Source organism: Populus euphratica, unplaced genomic scaffold (genome assembly GCF_000495115.2).
Source record: "Populus euphratica unplaced genomic scaffold, PopEup_1.0 scaffold12.1, whole genome shotgun sequence".
Classification (NCBI taxonomy): domain Eukaryota; kingdom Viridiplantae; phylum Streptophyta; class Magnoliopsida; order Malpighiales; family Salicaceae; genus Populus; species Populus euphratica.
In genome coordinates, this window is record NW_011499858.1 from 86,732 (window position 1) to 109,605 (window position 22,874).

Genomic DNA, 22,874 nt, shown 5'->3' on the forward strand with positions numbered 1-22,874 from the left:
TTTACAATATGTGTCTAGATAATAAGTGAGAAGCACATTAATCCCTTTTAATTATTGTTATAATAAAACGAGCAAAGCTCATGACAAAACAAACATTTTATTGTTATAATAAAACGAGCATAGCTCATCGACAAAACAAACAAAAATGTTATGTTTCCCAGCTCTTTTGTATCTTATTAATTGCGAAACGTAAACCAGGTTACCAGATGTACATGGCAACCACATGGTCGGTTGTGGTCACTCGGTCATATTCTCAGTTGGGAAACAAAACCTGCCTGCCTGCCTGCAAGTCGCAGTTATTGTGCCCCAGCAAGCCATGTAATTCCAGGACATATTGTTAAGACCGCATTTTAGATTAGCAGTGGTCCTTACATGGTATATAGATAAAGAGCAGCCCCTATGCTAGGAAATTCTACTAAGTTATCCTACATACAATTAGTATACTTTCAAGGAGAAAATGAATTATTCAGCATCTTTCAGAAGGCCAAATTCTTTGGTAAATGTTAAAAGCAGAAATACATCTGGTACAGGGTGATATATTTTAGCGAGCTACATCATTGCCATCTCTCCACGCCCCGCCAAGCTTTCGAAGAAAGCCATTGTTTTCTTTGATTGATTACAGGCATGAAATATACAACCAGTTTTCAGATTTTCTTAATTGATGAAAGGATTGTAACAATGCCAGGAAATTTTTACAAATCAGCATTAGCGGGTTCATGAATGAAGCTGAGCCATCAAAATGCCTTCAGTATTTCTTACCTTGTAACTGCCTAGGACGACGTTGCTGTACTTTGATAAATTTCAATATAGACTGACCTACCAAAACAAAAGAGTCAGTCCGTCTCTTCAGTGTGTTACTCCTGTGATCAATAAATATTGACTCACAGAAGGCCCAGATTTTTCAGCTGCTGAACGTGCTCAGGTGGAAGTGGTGGGGGAGACCAATCGGATCCTGCCATTTCACCATCAACATCCTCCACAACATATTCCTATCATTTCACAACAAAAAAAAGTCGTGATAAACATTCTGTCCACGAAACCTCAATAGATGCCAAAGAGTATATGTGTGATGCCGTAGCCAGCAGAGATGTTTTAAGATTGTGATGCAGTGATATGCCAAAGTGAAAAGATAATCCCAAGATTGACCTCAAAGCCAATGACGAAATATTTCAAATTTGCAAACTTTGCATGGCAAAAAAAGACAATTGGACCAAACAAGTTGACACGACTATTACCTTGAAAACTTTTTTTTTTTTACTTCAACTGACCAACAACCTCAATCGAAAGAAACTCAATATTCCAATTACTTCTGTGATAAGCTTGACTAATTCCACAGACATGGTTCATAAAGTAAATCGGTAGATCCTGTTCTTTTTTCTTTATTTTTTTATTTATTAACCATTTTCCTACTGAGCCAGTTCCCTTGAAAAGTTCAGGTGAAGTTTTTGTGGGCCAAAAAGCATAATAATACTTTCTTATTTAGTTGGAGCTGTTGACTTACTGCGCCATAGAAATGATACTGAAGCGTATAGGCAGGTTACCATACTCACTTTTGTTAGCATCCTTTTCGCAAGTATATGATAATGCCGCTGCCAAATTCGTTGTCCAACCATTGTGGCCACCAAAGCGCTGTAGAATATACCGATTACAGTAAATAGTCCAAGCATAATTAAAACCATTATAAACAATAGCGGTAACCCTGCTTCACTGGCACCACCTAAGCAACCACATTCACCAGCTGTACTTGCACAGCTTTCAAAGCATGTGGTACAGTCAGTCCACATGCAAATAGTACCAGGTAAATGGCAGTCTGCACACACACTGCAAAATTTAGGAAAACAGATGGATCACATAAATCATCATTTGAATTGATTTCTCAAATCCAATTACCAAAACACTCAGTCAGAGATGGAAAAAAAAATATTACAAGAGCATATGTGTATGTTATGCATTGAAAAACAAAAATTAAACATTGAACTCATGCCCTAGTGCCCAAAGTTTGCTTTAACATGCCCAAATGAACTCCAGTGCCAAACCTTGATGCGGCACCAATTTAAACTTTAAGCACCCCTCTAACTAGCCAACGAAAAAACTTAAGGTAAACTACCAAAACCTCCTTGACTTACATCCATGCTTTTTCTAGATAAAACACTTGCGTCTCTGGACAGCAAATCAGTTAACAAACTGTTAAGTTTGAATAAAATTTACTTAAATACCCAATTATTAGTTTCCAGTTAATTTACCAAAATCTCCCTGAGGTTTGGCCCACTCAACATTTGCATCACTATTTTTTTTTCCCTAACCAAACACTAAAATCTAAAGATGATGAAAAATTATCAAAAAAATAAAAGGTATTAGTCAAAATATATTCTATTATACACTAGATGCTATCGGAAACCATTTGGGGGAGGGGGGGCAGTCAATTTAAAACTAATGTTATGGAGGTGATTATTAAAAAAATAACGAAGTGAAGTTTAGCGATATTTTCAACATTGCAACATCATCTTTAAATTTAAAATTTGGGACATTAGCACTTAAGGAATGGCAACCTAACTTGTGTGTGTATTATAAAGGTCAGGGTTGTAAGAATTTGATTTAGAAAAGCAAAGATGTAGGTGTTTGTTAGCCCAAACATCAGGGAGCTTTTGGCGATCCGCCCAAAAACTTAAGACAGAATTTAATTTACCAGATAGCTACAATAATCTTTTCCTCACTTGATAACAAACATAAAATGCAAACAAAACATAAATGGAACTATAATGCATTAGATGACAAGACTGAAATGTTCAACATGTAAGAATTTTAGCAGATGGGCATGAAAAAAAAAAATGTGTGTGTGTTAGTCTGGAAAATACACATCAAATCTAGCAAGTGCATCTTGATCAGCAAACTGGGGATTTTCTTTATCAAATTTGTAAGGAAAACAGATCAATCAAATAGTGTTCTCTTTATTCCTAAGAAACCAATGACATTACTAGGTTATAGTTCCAACCATGTAGATTCCTGACAAAGAAATCCAATATAACCCTGCCTTCACCATTTCTTTCATCAAATGAAATCCTTCAGGAATTTAACCTTAAGATTTGCAGTATCAAGCCAAGATTTTATTTTTGCACCAAACAAAGGAAACTAGCAGCTAAAATGTTTTTAGATTCCTCAAAATTTGAAAAGGCTTTTAAATCCCTCTTTTCTTCTATGAAAAGGAAGAAACATAAAAGACTCTTAATAGATGACAATTTACAACTCTAATACACATTTTCCTCTTCACATGCAAGTAAACTTACAAGAAAGGTAACTCATTTGATCAATCAGACTGCACTTGTATTACACTCAAGATAGATCAATCAAATAGTGTTCCCTTTATGCCTAGGTTATGGTTCCAACTATGTAGATTCCTGACAGAGAAATGCAACATACCCCTGCCTTCAGCATTTTTGTTCATCAAATGAAATCCTTCAGGAATTTAACCTAAGATTTGCAGTATCAAGCCAATATTTTAATATTGCACCAAACAAAGGAAACTAGCAGCTAAAATGTTTTTAGATTCCTCAAAATTTGAAAAGGCTGTTAAATCCCTCGTTTCTTCTATGAAAAGGAAGAAACATAAAAGACTCTTAACAGATGACAATTAACAACCCTAACATACATTTTCCTCAAATGATAAAAAAAGAAAAAGGATAACAATATGGCAATCCAGCAATGAGAACAATTTATATTGTGTGTATCATGTGCATCAGTTGTTGACATAGCAGAGTTGTACCCGGGCTGGCAGCAACAAAGACATAACTCTCGACATGGCTGAACCAAATCATTGCGTACTCTTCGATCATAGCAAGTTATGAAGCACCCAGATAGCCCCAGCAAAGCAAAGAATGATAGTGCTCCTGTCCAACAACATTCTATCATAAAGATTCAATCCAAGTATTCTGGCAAAAATAACACAGAATAACAGATCATGCCTGAATCCTCAACATAAATCTCACATGCCTCCTCCTGCAATCAATTACTAGCACTATATTCAATATTTTAATGTTACCAATTTTTACAGTTAAAACATAGATGATATTTTTCAATCTAATTTTCCAAATATGCTGAAATAATAGATGGTTCAGTTTTTATATTAGCAACAGAAATTCAAGAAGCCAATTACATAAAACTTCATAACAACTTGTGTAACATCAGAAACAGGACAAATAATGTAACAATAGCCAAATCTATTAATCAGTTCATGTCAGCAGCCGATTTTTATGAATAAATGTTGTTCAAGGTTGCAGACCACAGAGATATGCACATTCATGCAGCAAGAAAATCATTTTCAGATTATTAGGAAATCAACATCATAAATAAAGTTTGCTGCACTTAACATGACATGATGACTGGACCAAGAATAGATAAACATGGGCGAGTTCAGCATTACCCAAATCAAAACGAACAACACTATTAATCTGTAAGTAAACCATTATAGCTATGTGTCATAAGCATGCATTGACAGGAACTGTGATAACCATCACTTCGGGTTTTTAAGATTACCACATATGTAGTAGAAACTAAGCTCACTGTCAAAGCCCCAGGCAAGACGAAGCCAAGACTTTTGATGAGTGTCAATTAGGTACACCAAATATGCTAGTGAAGCAATTACCTGTAACAAATTAATATAAATAGATGATACTAAAACCTCTGAAGCGAGAAAAAATAAAAAGAACAGAAAAGGAACACATCAAAATAACTCAAAGTAGGGTACTGACGACCTACAAGCTGAACAGCCAGAAAAATAAATGCAATGTCTCTTGTCACAAAGAATCGAAATTTCAGAGTTCGCCATTTCCTATCAGTAGCAGCATGAACTCTCAAATGGTATGGAGCCTTGCAGGTTGTGCAGTGAGAAAATGCGAACCCTTCCTAAAGAAAATAGGCAGAAATTATAAGGAAAAAAACAGCATAGCTCAATACCATTAATCCCAGGGTAAAAGGAGACGAGCATCAGATTAACATGTTGCATAGCTAAAATCAACAACTTATTGTGAAAGGCGTCAATTTTTACCTTGCCTGTAGAAACTTGGCGTAAAAAATGAAGCAGCAAACTGCTTCATATAACAAAACAAACTCCAGCAAACATATCCATGACAACAACACAGTCTGCCTCCAGATTTATTATGGGCACTGGATATTGTGTGTGTGTGTGTGTGTGAGAGAGAGAGAGAGAGAGGGAGGGAGGGAGAGAGAGAGATTCCAAGAACATCCGCAATTAACTTGTGTAAAAAGGACAAATAACTAAGCCTAAACTATATCCATCATGGATATTATGCCAGAGGCAAGCTTGGCTATCAATACATCACATTAATCACTTAACCAACTACTTGTTGTCATATACAGTTAGAAAGCTTGGCAAGCACCAAAAAGATAGATATCATATGAATTATACCAATATAGAGGTGCTCATTAACACTCCCATTCACATGATGTGAATATCCAACATGGAGATGCAGCATTTTGTCCTCTATCCAATTCTAGGTCTGTGGTCTTATTCTAGAAATTTTGCATGTCCATTTAAAAAATAAAATAAAATGAAGGCACACTAGAGAAAATATCAATCGTTGTTTACCAAAAAACATATAAAAGAGATGAAAAGAAGATCCAAATTATCAAAATGCAAGTGGCCTCTAAGCCACATATTTCTACCTCAAGCATTGGTGAAGAAAATTGGATGCAATAAGAGTCGTCAATTTTCAAACCAACATGCAAACAGTGAAGGACATTTTTTAACCTTCAGTAAAACAGAGGGATTGTTCAGTGACCTCTCCAAACCAAACTGGCTTTAAGCCAGCTGACATGCATTGTCATACCAAAAGATCTTGTTACATGGAATTCAATCAACAACGTGGGATCCATATCACTAACATTGTGCAAGAACATGATAAACGTACTTACTTTCACAGCTCGCCACTGATCCAAGCATTCACGATGTACATACTTTGTCGTTCCTTTGCACTTGCATGGTGCAATAAAATCCCTACCTGAGGAAAAGAAAACACAATGAACCAAAAATCCTGGGCCAAGAGTCAAATGCTTTTACAAAGTTCACATTTTTTTAACTAAATTCAAGGCCAAGCTCGCAAGATTCAAAGATGAACGAACTCTAAGCAACATCTATAATAAACAGCCAACATAGCAACAATAATAATAGAAATAAACAAGAAGTAGCAAAATTGGAAAAGCTACAAAATTCCAAGCAACAACAATTTATAACATCACCAGCTAACACAAATTACAATAACAACTAAGCAAAATTTTAAGTAAAATAAAAATATCATTTTCAAGTGCGCAAGTAAAACCTCCGCAAATTGTCAAATTGAATTTAAAAAGAAACAATATTTCACTCTTTTTGACCTAAAACCTTGTAAATCCAAAAGCAAGTAAATACTACAAATAGAATACTAGAATGGTGAAACCTAAGCGACGACTTTTACAGTGAGCATAAAGCAATTAAAGAGGTAATTACCGTCAGTTTCGAGGCAAATACGGCACTGGATTTGCTCGCCAGGACCGGCTTCAAGGTCGATCTCGCTGGGCTCGGTGATCAGCGACGGAGGGATTAGAGGGGAAGCGTCCGATACATGATCAACCATTGAGATTTTGAGAGAGAGAGAGGGGTAGAGAGGATTATTTATTTAGTTAGCTAATTAATTGATAGAGATTTTAGGGTTTTCATATAATCAAGGCAAACGAAACCCTTAAATTATTGATTTTGTTTTTTGAAGTCGTTTTCGGGGGGTAACAATGATCAAACGGTTGAATTGGAGAAAAGAAATTGTAATGGTGGCATGGCATTAGCTGGTTCCCTCGTTATTGTTTTTTCTTTTCTTTTTCAAGCTAAAATAAATAAAATACGGAATTGCATGGTATGCTACTCCCTTCCCTATACTATTTTATTTTGGTATTTTTATTTTTATTTTTATTAAATCCAAAGTCTTAAAGTAAGATTCATTTCTTCCGTCTTTCTCTTTCTCTTTCTCTTTTTCTTTTTCTTTTTCCTTTTCTTAAACAATATATCCAACATCATTCATCATCAACCAACCTGAGAATCTTTCACATAAAGTGTTTTTTTCTTGCTCACAGAAATTTGTGATTCTCTGAACGCAGATTGGAGAAGCTCTATCCACCATGTGCCTTGTAAAATGAATGCGGATTAGACTGTTTAAAAAAAAATGTAGATATTATTAATATGTTTTTAGCAACAAAAAAGATTTTTTGATAAAAAAATAAAATAAAATAATAATGGTAGAAAATAAAGTTAAAAGAATAAAAAAAATAGAATCACAATCTATAATTACCTTACAATCTATAATTACCTTACTCATCCTTTGCCATAAGATAGCTAAAAAATTAATTTTGATATGAAAAAGCTATATATAAATATTTTAATAAAATACAATAAAAACTAAAGGCTCATTGGGTTACTAATGATGGTTGATTTAAGTAATTTGATAAGGTCTCAAGTTCTTATAAATAAAGTACATCATTATTAAAAGAGTTTTATCTTTTAATGGATTATCCCACCTCAACTGAATTAAGTGGGGTCCAATAAACTTTTAAAAATCAGAATTTAAATAAAAAAAATACTTATTAGGCTAGACACTTCTCTAATCCAAGTTTTAAGCTAAACTAGGCTGGAGTCCGAATTAAGTGGGGTCCAATAGACTTCTAAAAATCAGAATTTAAATAAAAAAATACTTATTAGGCTAAACACTTCTCTAACCCAAGTTTTAAGCTAAACTAGGCTGGAGTCGACTCATATATTACCCAACCAGCTAAGTCAATCAAAGCACAACATGATTGACTTGAAAAAAACCTAGTTTTTACTTTTAAAAAATTCTAAGGTTACAATGTCTTAATATAGTTTAAAAAATATTAAAATAATGACACATTAGATCGACTGGATTGAATTGACAATCATATAATTTAATTGAGTCTAACAACTTTATTTTTAAAAATTATTTTTATTTACTTACATAATAATAAAAATATGTATGTGCAAGAAAGTGATAGAATAAAGGAAGAAAATGTATGCGCAAGAAAGTGATAGAATAAAGGAAGAAAAAACATTATGAAGGGTTATGCAAAAAAAACACTTGTTATAACAACAACAACAACAATAACAACAATAATTATAAAGGGGAAAAAATAAGATATAATCTAAGTATAAAACAATAAAAATTGAATAGCATTAAAAAAATCACAAAAATCAATATTTAATAAAATATATTATTAATGAAAAGAAAAAACAAAAAAGAGACCACATGTTATTAGGCATGACATGTCATACCCATAAGTTTGATTTCTATTAAAAAAGCCTAAGTCAATGCCTTTGATTTTTTTTTTTAATCTTAGAAGCGAATGACATCTACTTTAGGTTTTTTATAATAAGTGATAGGTCACCTACTAGACAGTTTTTTGATTATCTTTGATGATTGAAAAATCATGACCCAAACTTTTGGATATCAAAAACCTAAATTTCAGCTTAGTTTCACATGAAAAATACCTTAAAAACACTATAGAAATTTCAACAAACCAATTTCTAACCCAAAAGACCCCAACCCAAAATCACTATAAAAAAAATAGAATGAATAAAAAAATTAAACAACTCCAATCTATTTTTTCTAACATTTTTAAAGGGAAACACCACCTCAACTGAATTTCTCTTAAAAAGACAAACTCGTTAACACAAATATCAGTTTTTTTGGTGACCAAAATATGACCATCCAACTATTTTTTTCATTTTAAAATTTTTTAATGACTTTCTCTATTCTTTCTCTATATTCATTGATGAAAATATGAAGAAAATGAAGTTTAATACAAAAAATATGAACCTTTAAAAAATCACTGACCAAATGATAAAAAATATAAAACTTCAGGGATCAAACTGAAATTTCTTGTGTCAAAATCTAAACAAGACATGTGGTTTTATTTCTTGTCAGATCTAGTATCTATTCTTTTAATTTTTACTTTTAACTCCAGTTAAATTCTAATTTTTCAAAATCAGAACCCATTTTATTTTTGAATATCCTTAAAAAATCAACAAATTAGGGATAATGCAAATAAAAAGATATGTAAATGAAAAAAATGATATTGTAACATCAAATGATGAAATTGAAAAAACTAAAAGTTTGATTAAAAAAAAAAAGCAATGTTCAAAACAAAATAGTGCAATCTATAGCAAAAATGAGTATGACGCTACAATAATATGTGAATTATGAAACACGCTATCATTAAACTCTTCTTGAGAAGACAAACTCATAAACTCATTGACACAAATACTAACTTTTATTGTGACTAGAAAGTGGTCATCTATCCATTTTCTCTCTCCCTAGAACTTTCCAATGGTTTTTTATCTTATTTCTTGACATCCAATGACTAAAAAAAATAGAGTTCTATACTAAAATGTGAATATCCAAAACAACATGGGCTAAATGATAGGAAATAAAAAACTTTAGGTATTAAATTGAAGTTTCGAGCATCAAAATCTAAATGAGGCATTTTTTTTATTCCTTGTTAAATAAGATCTTTATTTTTTCAATCAAATTAAATCATATTTTTGTAAAATCAATACCCAATTCATCTTCTAGTATCCTTGAAAACTCAACAAAATAGGAGATAATACAAATCAAGAGAAAGGTAAATGAAAAAAATATTAACAAAGTTAAAAAAAAAAACCTAAAAATATGATGATAAAAAACAGAAGAAACAATGTTTAAAATGAATGGTGTTGTAAAACCAAGTTAAAATTTTATAGTGTTAAAGAAATATTGTGATTTTAAATTGGTGATAAATGGATAGAAACAAATAAAATTTGATGAGTATAATAAATTGGCAGGGGTGTCATTAAATATAATAAATAGAAGTATTAAATGGGAAGAAGGAATTAACTAATAGGGTTTTCCAAAAAATAAAGAGATGAATGGGGACAAATACTATTTTTTTTTTTTAAATATAGAGTTAATGTAGCATTAGGTAGAAAAAATGAACCAAAAAAACTTTCACAAAGCCATATAGTTGATAATATGATGAAGATTAATAGGAAATTAGAGTTCTTAAGATTCTCCATCTAAACTCTTTAAAATCCACAACTTGAAGGTAAAAATAAATAGTTGGAAAGATTTTGTAGTGATCAAAAAGAGAAGATTAAGTGAGTTGAAGAGGTTCTGAAGAGTTAGAAAATTAAAAAGAGGGTTAAGAAAAAGAAGTGGAAGAATAGAAAAGACTGGAAGAAGAATTTAGTCTCACTTGAGTTTAATCCTTTATTTTCTATTATTTAAGGGCAAGGCACTTGTTTAAGGTAATTGATTTGTTTAGGATAATATTTCTACATTTGAATTTGTATGTGTTGTATTATGTAATGATAAATTTTATGTTGGGTTGTTTTAATGCATGTATTTGTGATGGAATAATATTAGTGATAAATATAATGCATGTATTTGTGATGGAATAATATTTATAGATGTGAAAAATATTTGGGTTAGTCATTAATTAATAGAATTAATGAAACACACTTACCCTTTCCCTTAAATGGAAAACAACCATGGATGGAAATTGAATGTTTGAGGTTGTTTGAATTAATTGATAGCCAAATCATATAAAATTATGTGTGTTAGTTAGTAATTAGATTGGGTAATGAAATGATCTTGGTAATAAAATATATATATAAGTTTCTGAGTTTTTTTAAGGGTATTTATACATGATAAGAATTTAAAACGCGCATAGAAAATAAAATTGATCTTTATAGTGTATAAATAAAAAATAATATATTATTCTTATTGGCATAATAGAGGTCACAAGAACACTCAACAATGAAAATCATTTTACATGTTTAGATATCAAGTAGGTGCTCGATGTATTGAAACTAAAATATTATTTAAATTGTAATCGTAATTTTATTTAAACGTATCTTGATTTTATTTGAAGAATGTGAAATTATTGGAGAAATTAATTATCCTGGTTAAGCTACTAGTATCCTAGTTAATAAGTTATTGAATAATTAGTTATCCTAGTTAACGAAACTAATGCCTTAGAATAATGTATAATCAGAGAAATTAATTAATTTGATAATGAAAAAAATATCAAATTTAGGCTAGAGAGGACATTATTATGTTTCTGCTCGTTATATTGATTTGTAAGGCTAAAGGTGAAAGAATAAATTAATTTTTTAGAAATTGATGTAGTGTACATATATATATATATATGTGTGTGTGTGTAAGAGATAATAGTAATCAATTATTATGTATAAAATTGATTGATTTTAGTATTAAATAAACTTTCAAGTACTTCATAGCATCATTTTGAATAGTAGATCATGTAATTGTATCTTTTATTTTGAAATCAAATTATGTAAATGGAAGAAATAAATATTTTGCTTTGTAATATAATTTTGTATTCAAAATGTGTAAATATCTAAATTAAATATGAATGATGTATCTAAAGTAGTTTTTTTAGCATGTCTATAATTATGTTGTACTTCTTTTTATGTTTGTTTTTACTTAAAAATAAACATGTGTCTTGTTTTATGTTGTAACTAATTTAATTGTTTCACTTTATGTAGTATTTTCTGAACAATACAATACTTGATTTGCTTGAGTGAAATTTGAAGAAAAAGGTATGTTTTTGTTTGAATTGGTTGACCGACTAGATTTAAAAATTAATTTGATTGACTATTTAATGAATTGAATAGTTAGTTTTGCTATTGTCTTAATTAGTATATGAAAACGGTCAACTAATTGATCAATTGATAAGAAAAATATTAGATTATAGAATAAATCAATCGTTTAAAATTTTAGATTAAATTTAACTAGTCAACTGTTACCTGTAATAGTAGCATGTCATAAAAAAATCAATTTTACCCTGTTTTTTTTATTTTAAAGTTGGGGATGTTACATGTGCAATAAATAATAACAATGAGTTTGACACTACAATAATAAATAAATAGTGAAGCATCCCAATCATTGAACCTCATTTTAAGATTATAAATTAATTAACATAAATATATAAAAAAAATTAGTTGGAATGTGGGCAACCAACTATCTTTTTATTATTAAATTTTCTTGATGACATTTACTCTTCTCTCCTAAGATCTATAGAATGAAACGTGAAAAAAATAATGTTTGGTATCAAAACATAAATCTTTAAAATAATAGGGCTAATGATAAGAAATATAAAACTTTAGATACCAAAATAAAGTTTTTTATACCAAATTTTAAACAGAGTATGAGTTTTTGTTCCTAGTTTTTATTTTTATAATTTTACAAAATTAAAACCAATTCATTTTTAAATATCTTTGATATGTTTATGCAATGCACTCAAAAATATATTTGGAAGTGAGGTCATGTATTTTCAGGGTGTATTTGAAAATGAGGTTGTATATATTTTAAAGTGTTTTTTTTAATAAAAATATTAAATTAATATTTTTAGTATTTTTCAATTATTTTGATATGTTAATATAAAAAAAATTTTAAAAAATATTATTTTAAAATAAAAAGTATTCTAAAAATACACCACACAAACACACTTTCATGTGAATCCTTTCCTCCATGATAATCTTTTACAAGGAGTGCCAACAGCTCTGTCGGAGGTCTACCAACCCAGTCTAAAGGAACATATATTTGGCATTGCTAATTTTGCTAATAATCAACCACTGAATTTGCTAATCTACTGATTGAATGAGCCGTAAGTATAGAATTATGTTTGCTAATCTATATGATCAAGCCTAGTGAGTGTTTGGAAGATAATGGTAGTTAGTTTTTAAAATATTTTTTATTTAAAAATATATTAAAATAATATAATATTTTTTTAATTTTTAAAAATTATTCTTTATATCAGAATATTAAAATGATTAAAATTTTTAAAAATACAACCACATTACTGATCACTAGGGTTAAATATGAAAGATACAACCACATTACTGATCACTAGGGTTATTTAATGCTAGAACTTCTTCGATTACGGTTAGAATTTTTTTTAAATAAGTTACTAGTTACGCAACTCAAAGAGCAAGCCTTTGTTAGTGCTGGGCTGTATAACGTTACAACTTTTGGATCATGCAAGGATACTTCTATAAAAAAAATAAAAAAAGAGGATTGGAGTGGAATATTAAGAAAGCTATTGGACTCAGCTAAAAGGAACATGTCCGAGCCCGGGTTCGAACCGGGGACCTCTAGTGTGTGAGACTAGCGTGATGACCAACTACACCACCCGGACACGTGCGCAGAGATTACCAGAGTATAAAAATATAACTGGAGATAGTAACTACTGTTGGAGTGTTTGGAAGTATGGTAATTGATGTTTTTTATTTAAAAATATATTAAAATGATGTTTTTTATTTTTAAAAAACTATTTTTTAACACCTGTATATCAAAACAATATAAAAATATTAAAAATTAATTTATAACTAAGAAAATTCAAACTTTTTCAAAAATAATTTTAAAATATAAAAATAAACAAATTATTCTAATTAAGTTTTTATTGTCTTACTAGACTGGTTAATTTTTTAAACCAATTGCAATATATATATGATGGTTGATATTTATTGAAGCATGAATAGCTCGAGATCATATTAATCTTATCAAGTGTATAGTTGATATATTAATGCTGGATAATTAAATATACTTCATAAACGATTTAAAATATTTTTTAATATATTTCTCATATTTGCTATCCCTTTTCACATAGATGTAAATGGGTACTGAATAATCATATAAAATAAATAAATGATACTATCTTTTTTTTATCTTTGACAAAACTTTTTAGAAAATAGAGAAACAAGAGTTAGCTTCGAAAAACACATATAATAAAGAAATTTAAAATCATTTGTATTTTATTTTCCTTTGCAGTATTCATCAATTGTATGTTTTACACATTGTCCTGCATTTTGATGATAATATAAAATTAAAGTATTTACAAATTAGTAAGAAATATTATAATTGTTTTTCAAACAGTTAAGGTATTTGAAATATGTATTAACGGTTTTTTTAGAGTGTAATAACAATTTTTAATTTTTTTTTTATAATAAAATGTATGAAAATAATATTTTTTTTATTTTTAATTTTTTTTATAATAAAATGTATGAAAATGATATTTTTTTTATTTTTAAAATTATTTTTAAAATCAGTACATCAAAATATATAAAAAAATAATTTTTTATAAAAAATTAAAATTTTTAGAAACACATTTTATCGTATTTCCAAATATTCTTATTCTTAATATAACACTATTATTTTTTTAATATCTTTAAACATACAAGTAATATTATTACTATTATTATTATTCATTTATTTTTAATATATTTAAATTACTATTACTATTATTCATTTATTTTTAATATATTTAAAAAATATATAGAATTAAAATATCATCTTGCATGTGAGGGGTTTTAAAGTATTCATGCCTTTAGATCAACAAATATTGACAATGGACTGCCAGAGCAGTAAAGGCTTTTAGGACTGTTTAAAACTCTGTAATATGTATTTTTTTATTTAAAAACATACAAAAATAATATTTTTTAAATTATTTTTATACATGTATTTTTTTATTTAAAAACATATAAAAATAATATTTTTTAAATGATTTTTATATAAATATATCAAAATAATTAAAAAATATAAAAAATTAATTTAAAATAAAATAAAATAAATTTTTTAAAAAAACATCATTTAAAACGTAATCCGAAACGACCCTAATATAACAAATGGTATTTAACCGGGAGTCTTAATTTGCAAATTTAAAGTTTCAATTTACAAGATTTTAAAATTGAATGACTAAATTGAAACTTCGTACAAAAAGGACTAAAATCACATCTACCAAACAACAATAGTTACTTATCAAAGCTCCAAATTTAATTGACCACTGACACCCCCACCCTCTCCCCCCCCTCAGCATCTCTCCTCTCGCACATCTGTAATGGCAAAAACCGAAAAAACTAAGAAACTCAAGACCGCCAAAAAACCAGAAATCACCACCAAACAGAAACCGCTAAAGAAACCCAAACTCAAGATACGAAAAACCAAACCCCTCCCTTCAGACCCTGCCGATCTCTCGACCCTTCTCGAACCATACACAAAAGACCAATTAATCGACCTAATTACCAACTCTGCCATCACGAACCCCTCTTTGTATTCTCTAATTCATCAACACGCCGACCGCGATGTCACTCACCGGAATGTTTTTGTCCACGGCTTCTCCTGGGACACAACGCGCCAAGACCTCGTATCTGCCTTCGCCCCCTTTGGAGAAATCGAGGAATGCAATGTTGTAATTGATAAAGCAACAGGTAAAGCAAAAGGCTACGGTTTTGTCTTGTTTAAATCGCGAAAAGCTGCGATCTCTGCGTTGAAGGAAACGAAAAGAATGGTTAATGACCGGATGGCTAGTTGTCAATTGGCTTCTGTAGGATCTGCTAATGCGGCCTCGGCGGCCAAAGGGAAGGAATTGGAGGGTGGGGTGAGGAAGATATTTGTGAGTAATGTAGGAATGAGTACTGATAAGGAAAAGTTGAGAGCTTTCTTTGAGAAATTCGGAGAAATTGAGAATGGGCCAATTGGGTTTGATAAGGAGACTGGGAAGTCAAGAGGTTATGCTTTGTTTGTTTATAAGACTGTGGAGGGAGCCATAAAGGCATTAGAGGAGCCTCATAAGATATTTGAAGGGCAGCAATTGCGGTGCTCGGTCGCGACAGAAGGGAAAAGCAAGACTAATCAAAACTTTGCGCAGGGAATGCAGCAGGTGGGACAGCAGCAGCTAGTGCATCAACAGCCTCAAGGGCAATTTTTGGCAGCGGCGCAGAATCTGGCATTGTTTGGCCAGCATCCTGGGTTTAATCCACTGTATAGCGCATTGTTGGGGAGCACAGGTGTTGGTGGTGGCATGATTAGTCCAGTAATCGGCCAGAGCATGGTGCCAACTGCGACTAGTCAAGTGGGAGGATTAGGAGTTGGGAGCCAGTCAACACTGGAGGCATATAGGGCTGCGCAAGTGTTGCAGCATGTTTATTCGAGCACTTCGCAGATTGGGCAGACAGGGATGGGTAGGGGTCAGGGGGCTGGCGGATCATTTACCGGCTATCCAAAATATATGTGGTATGGTTTATTTAAGCTAGATTTCAGTGGTGCTGTTTGTCTGTTTAATCTGTTAATCTTATGTTTCTCTGCATGTTCTAGTTGTTGGTACCATCAAAATATTGATTTCATTTCCCGATCTGAAATGCCTAATATTTGGTCTGAGTCCTGCAGAACCTGCATGTAAATTTTATGTCATGGTATAGTTTATACTTTGAAGTTAGTGTCTTCTTTGCTGCTGTATCACAATTGAATGAGCAGGTGGGAGTTGATGGGGTAGGAAAACCAATTTTAAGAAATTTTGAAAAGCTTCTTTTGGGGGTTTTATGAGGAAATCCGAACTCTAGATACAAAGCAGGAGGGACCTTGGGCCTGAAGACTGGATTTTTACGTGTGAAGTTTAGAATATCCCAACTTCTTTTGATATTCGCAAGGATTTGACCTGCAATTGGATGGAATTTTACCCTTTCAATCCTCAAAATCTCCGCTTTGAAACCCATTTCATCCCATTATTAGTTACAGTGAAACACCCCAAAAGCCTCAAGCTAGTTCATCGCATCAGACCTCTTTGAGCTAAAAATAAAAACTTAAGCACCTCCTTTAGTTGATTGTAGATTTTTCCAGTAGAAGCCTTTATAACTTAAAACACACGGAACCCTTTCTCTTTCCCTGGTTTTCTTGCCACTGAACCCTTGTAGAAAAACACTTCGAATGATATCTTATTTTGCTTCTTAAACCTGCTTATGCATTTGTTTAGGGAAAGTTGTGGCATGTAATAGCGTGCCAATAGTTTGGAGTTATTATTTGTTAGTACAGGAAGGAGGCTTTCCTTTTGCGTTCAACCTATAAGATATGGCAATTCAATCTCTTACTCTCCTTGCTGGTGATTTTAAGTATGGCAGCTGTATTTGTTTTTGCTTCAATTTATCATATTTTTTCTGGATTAATTATCATTTAATATTTAGAAATGTGGTTTCCATTTTCACTTGAAGTCATCCTCACCCCTTCCTTTCAGCTTTATCTTCAATTTTTTTTTTCCCTTATCATTCTTTGCTTCACCTTCCTTTTCAAAAACCTTAAATCAAAACATTTAGTCTCATTTTCTTTCTGTATGTTGTGCTCTTTATTTCTCATTCTTTGTTCTGTTCTTTTACCTAGCACATCTTTATTTTTATAGACATTCATCTTTCCATATAGACAAGATTATATTACATCTATTGATTTTCTGCCAAAAACTTTCTCATGTGATATCGTAATTGTATTGCAGCAATCTGCTATAATTTCACCTTTGGGTTGTGTAAAGGGCCAGTTGATGCTATTTTCAGTTTTATTTTTACTAAAAGTTGTCTGAGCCCACACACATTAATTGTCTCATTGAACAGTTTATTTTTAAGTTCTTATCACTCTCTTTATTATGAGATTTCAAGCTTCTTAGCAGCATGTTGATTTCAAAAAATCGTAATACCAAAGTAGTTTGATCTGTGGTTTTCAATTATATTATATTATTGCATATGTTTTTCCTTCTCAGATTTCATGGCATCTGATTCCATATTTGAAATATTGACTGTTTAAAAGTTTGAATAAAAATCTTGTGTTTGAGAGGACTATATTTATCTTTTGTAAATATCTTTACGTGATTGGACTCCGTATTTGCAGATGATTTGCTGTGAGCTTGAGGAAAAATGTTCATGCTCCTTGGGGAATTTTATCTAGGAGATAATGTGCATCATTTGCTAGGGGGGGATTTGAAGTGGGAATGTTTCTATAGTTGATAACATTAAGCTAGCCAAGTTTGACTGAACTTTGTGAAGTATTTCTGATCTTCTTTATCTTAATCTTTCTCGTCCTAGCCCTTATCTTCTTTGACATGCCTCATAAGAATTGGTACTTTTTGTTTTTCTACAAGACATATAATTATTGATATTTTGGTTATCTTCTCATTTCATTTTACTTATGTTCCAATACTGTATTATGGGAGCATGGTTTCTGTCTTCATCTTCACATATATATTTGAATCCTTGATTTGATGTATATGATCTATAGGTGAATTTGGTGTGTGAAATGAGTATTATCTATTTTATGTAATTTTTGGAGCGCTTTTGTATATTAAATACTTTTTTTGGTAATCTAATTTTAATGAAAGGTTCATGAGTAATTTGTTTATTCTACTGCAACCTCCTTGCTTCTAATATATTTCAAGGAACATATTATCTGGAGGACTTTCAGCTGATGTCCAAAGTATTCAGTGAGTAAACAAATTCTTAAAATATTGCTCAATGATTGGGTTTGTGTGTGCATTTTGTTGCTTTTTACACGTTTTGGTTTGAGAGTGATTTGAACTACAAGATACTTTAATAATTTGTCCAAGGATCTTGTGTTTAATCTCGGTATGTGAACTCTACTGAGGATGTTTTTAACTAACTCAACTATACCGAGTTAATAAAATAGTTGTGATCGACTTCATGGATTCTTTTCCTTTATCTCATTTTGTTTTGAGTTACTCCCTGAGATACAGGAGAACCCATCTTTTAGTATCTTTCTTATTTTAAGCTTGTTTCATCAAAGTTTATGTTTATTTTTTCATCCAGTATATTTTATGGTTTACAGTTGGATTTTGTCTTTCTTTCTTATTTATTTATTAATTTTTATGGGTTGAGGAACTTCAATGATATTTGCTATATTTGCTATTTCTATTTTATTGGCTTAATTGTGTGCCTAAAAAATTGTAAAAATATGCAATGAGTTGCGTGAAAAAAGTACAGAACTATTTCGCTCCTTTTTTCTCTCTTTTTTGTGTGGAACAGTATAATGTATGTGTAAATTACATCATTGCACCTTGTTTTCTAGAGATGAAATGAACTTAGTGGCTTTATTTTTAATTTGCCTATTTTGAGTCATAATTTTAAATCTGTTTCATACTTGTAAACATATTTAATCATTTTTTTGTGGTTGCTCCTTGTTGCACCTCCTAGAGCTTTTTCTTTGTAAATGTGCTTATGCAAACAACAATTGTTAATTTTGATATGGAATCTTTTTTTGAAAAATTACACATTTTAGTAATTTTTTTGAAAGAAAGACATAGGTTGAAAAAGTATTTGAGAAATTGCACATTTTGAACACAACCATGTTTATGAATATAGTTTGTTTAGTCATGTTTCAAAATACATTTTTTTTTGTGTAAATTAATTAATGGGAGAAAAAAAAATGGAAAGAAAGAATAGGTTATCGAGAACTCACCGGAGTTTTGTTTTCAATACTCCTAGCACCGTTAGAAAAATCTCATTGAGATGATTCTTATTAGTTCTTGAAAGATCATCAAATGAGGTCATAATTAATCCTAAATTAACCCTAATAAAATTCATAACCAATTACAATTTTGTTTGGTGCACTTTCAATGCGTGCTTAGTTACATCTTGTTGATATTTTTTTAATAATATTAGGTGTGTTGAAAACAGAGCTCTAGTATGTTCCTAGTGACTTATTTTTTTTTTATTTATTTTTTTGGGTTTCATTCTTTTATATGTTACATCAACTTATATCCTTTCATATGTGGTTAGTTACATCTTGTTGAGATCTTTTTAATAGTATTAAGTGTGTCGAAAACGGAGCTTAGTATTAAGTGTGTCGAAAACAAAGCTTTAATGTATTTTTGGTGACTAATTTTTATTTTTATTTTTTGTTTCGATCTCTCTCATATTACATCAGCTTATTTCCTTTTTCTTTTTTAATCATTAGATCTTTCTCATTTCTTGGCCATTGGATCTCTATGAAATTCTAGGTTGATTTTTGTATATGTTAACTAATTTGAATGAGATGTGAATTTTGAAACAATCACTAGCTATTTCCAATAGTGAAAATAACGGTTTTTACCTTTCTAAGCATGGTTTAGAAAAAAATTAATAAAATAGCACAATTTTAACATAACCACCAAAACTTTATTAAACTGTGTTAGAAAGGTAAATTACGCTTTCGATCTGCTTCAAACTCCCCTTGTGTAATGAACATGCTAGGACGTCCACCAGAATTATTACTGCACTGGTCTCCCCCCATCTCTCACACACATTCATATCCAAAGTTGATAGAATAGATAGCCTGCGAATATTCATGATGGAATAAAGGTTCTCAGAGATCAGTGTACTGGCCAGAGACTGCTGTGTTCCTTGATTGTTGCCCTTTTCTTGGAAGCATTTACGTGGATTCTGTTTTTCACTGTGTGCGCAATAATGATGGAGAATTAGTGGCGCTGATGATAACTTCCACGAAGGGTTGGTAGGCATCTATTATTTGCTTGATTTGTAATTTTGCACTTTTTTTTTTTATTAACGTGAGTGTCCAGACCAACTTGCACACACCACACGCACTACGATTAATTCCACGGTCTATTAAATATCTTGTAAGTCCAGTGAACAGGTAAGGCATAGGGACGACAAACATACCTTTTTGCACACTTTTTTTTGCACATTTCTTGTTCGATGATGTGGGTGGTGGAAAAGGCTTTTAGAGAATCTTTGCTCAAAATATATTGCGGTCGACTGTTCATAATTCAGTCAAGCAGAATCTCCATTGCTTTGACTCATTAATTGTCAAATGGCTTATATCCCAGTTCTTGCTGGGACTGGCATGGCGGCTCCATCACTTACCGATTAGTGAAGGGAAACTTATCGTTTAGCCAACAGTCAGTATATTGGAGTAGAGTCTTATAAGATCATTTATATGTTCGTCGTGCACTGTCATCTTCCAAAAATACTTTGGTGATGATGCTACTAAAATAAATCTAGCTGGGGGTTAGCTGAGACATGCTCAAAGTACTTGGGTGATGCTAGGATAAATAGTGACGAAATGGAGCGGTAATGATTGTGTGTATATGACGGGATAAATATAAAGGGGGGAATACTAATTTGCCAGTGTGAGCAAAGCTGTACTTAAATTGTGTGTATGAACAACTTTACTTTGATCTTTGCATTTGTGGGCTAAGGCTCGTTTGGAAGTGTTTTTAAAAAAAATTAATTTTTTTTCTTTATATTAATATTTTATTTTAGTATTTTTAGATTATTTTAATGGGTTAATATTAAAAATAATTTTTTTAAAATATTATTTTAATTAAAAAATATTTTGGTACATTTAAACACTCTTCAAGCCTTACTGCTCTGGCGGGATTATAAGATGGAATCAGATACACTGTTAAAATAGAAAGGAGAGCGAACAGCGGGGGGAAAAAGAAGAAGAAAGAAACACTTGGGATCCTGTATGACATATGATATCAACTTCTATGATTTTACTTGGTGGTCCTCGAAGAAGCATCAATTGTCCAAATGGCGACAACAATTAATGGATTAACGTTATGAGCACACCTGTTTTGCCCATTCACCTCTTCCACCACCTAAACAGAGGTGATCATCAGTTTTATCCATCTTTAAACCTTAGTTTTTCATGTTTATTAGTGGGCATCTGTTAGCCATGAGATCATTCCATAAGCCCAGCCCATTTGCACATATAGCAGTTTATCAGCAACAACAGAAACTCTGACTAATTGTGTGGCTAAAGATCATAATCATCACGTTTCTCGAATTAATCATTGCCGCAGCTCACAGTTCTAGAGTGCTCTCTAACCATGCAAGGAAAATACGATAATTATGCATAATACCATTATCCTAAACAGGCCTCCTCGTAATCTAAGTAGATTAACAAAGTTAGATAACAAGTCACTGAGAAACAAACAGTGTATCTGGAGTGAGGAGGCTTTCACTATTCTCCTACTTCACTTCTTCCTCTTCTTTGGGGGCTGGAGGGCTTCCTCATCTTCATCTTCTTCTTCCTCTTCGTTCTCTACCTCCTCAACTTCTTCCTCAGCCTCTTCCCCGCCGTCATCGTCATCGTCATCATCGTCGTCGTCGTCATCATCTTCTTCATCGTCGTCTTGACCTTCGCCATCATCTTCATCATCGTCTTGTTCCTCTTCTCCATTCTCGTCTGCCCCGCCTGCTCCACCACCTGGACCCTTCTTTGAGTTACTCTTGTTATTGTTGGGATTGTTGCCCAAGTCACCTCCATCTTCAGAGGACAGTTCCTCTTCACCTTCTCCTAATCCATCACCCCCTTCCTCCTCATCGTCGTCATCATGATCATTGTCATCATCTCCTTCTGCATCAACTGGATTAATATCATGCCCTTGTGCCTCATCTCCCTTCATTCTAGGTTTAGCAGTCAGCAACAACCCACAGGGATCCTGAAACCATTTTTTTATGAAATAGCATTTCATAGTGGGTCTAACAGAGAGACTTTACTTACATCTTAGGCAATAGATCATTGTACGGCACAAGGTCTCCAAAATAATACAATAAATAGCTGAGCTGTACGATACAGTTTTCCACGACTGGGATAAACAAAAGGCAGTATCATGTGTGCTTAAAAAATAAACAGAAAAACATGAAGTAGCTACAGGGTATCTGTCGTTGCAAAACCCATCGCTACTGACATTATAGACGTTTGTTGAATGCAAACGTGTATATATATTCAAATAAAGGAATTGTCTTCATTTTGTTTAAGTTTCATATTTAAAGTTCAAAAAGTATTTGCTAACCTCTGAAGTAAAATTTCCAAATCCCACACTACTCTCTTTTTTTCCGCCTTAAAGAAACTTTTCAACTTCTAGCTACATCAATTTAGGACACTTTTTGAATTTCATGAAACAATAAGCCTGTGCGACAAGTGTGTAAATTAAAAGAAATAAGTGAATTAACAAGAATGGAATTCTCAGCTGGTTGATGGAATAGTATC

At 31.7% G+C, this 22,874-nt stretch overlaps 3 protein-coding genes and 1 non-coding gene across 8 annotated transcripts in view; 1 reads left to right on the top strand and 3 right to left on the bottom strand.

The window, feature by feature from the left end:
• Positions 1 to 140: 140 nt before the first annotated feature.
• The window catches only part of LOC105123847 (E3 ubiquitin-protein ligase MARCH8-like), a 26,399-nt gene continuing 3,665 nt past the window's right edge, over positions 141 to 22,874 (bottom strand). The window contains exons 2-8 of one of the 3 annotated variants that reach the window (XM_011023590.1): positions 6,500 to 6,685; positions 5,929 to 6,014; positions 4,753 to 4,899; positions 4,531 to 4,639; positions 3,761 to 3,899; positions 1,551 to 1,821; positions 141 to 989 (exon numbers count right to left, since the gene is read on the bottom strand). In XM_011023590.1, coding sequence (XP_011021892.1) covers positions 882 to 989; positions 1,551 to 1,821; positions 3,761 to 3,899; positions 4,531 to 4,639; positions 4,753 to 4,899; positions 5,929 to 6,014; positions 6,500 to 6,626 — 987 coding nt within the window. In that variant the 5' untranslated portion in view covers positions 6,627 to 6,685 and the 3' untranslated portion in view covers positions 141 to 881. Of the gene's footprint in view, positions 990 to 1,550; positions 1,822 to 3,760; positions 3,900 to 4,530; positions 4,640 to 4,752; positions 4,900 to 5,928; positions 6,015 to 6,499; positions 6,870 to 22,874 lie in introns of those variants that run through there. The other 2 variants (XM_011023591.1, XM_011023589.1) reach the window with 2 other exon arrangements.
• Positions 13,172 to 13,245, bottom strand: TRNAV-CAC (transfer RNA valine (anticodon CAC)). Its single transcript has one exon. It is a non-coding gene; the product is annotated as a tRNA-Val (tRNA).
• Positions 14,878 to 18,122, top strand: LOC105123845 (UBP1-associated protein 2B-like). Its single transcript, XM_011023588.1, has 2 exons — positions 14,878 to 16,118; positions 17,754 to 18,122. Coding segments are annotated over exons 1-2 (1,176 nt in total). The 5' UTR covers positions 14,878 to 14,943; the 3' UTR covers positions 17,755 to 18,122.
• Positions 21,628 to 22,874, bottom strand: part of LOC105123844 (prostatic spermine-binding protein-like) — a 3,331-nt gene continuing 2,084 nt past the window's right edge. For all 3 annotated transcript variants that reach the window (XM_011023587.1, XM_011023586.1, XM_011023585.1), the window contains one exon: positions 21,628 to 22,323. In XM_011023587.1, coding sequence (XP_011021889.1) covers positions 21,856 to 22,323 — 468 coding nt within the window. In that variant the 3' untranslated portion in view covers positions 21,628 to 21,855. The remainder of the gene's footprint in view (positions 22,324 to 22,874) is intronic.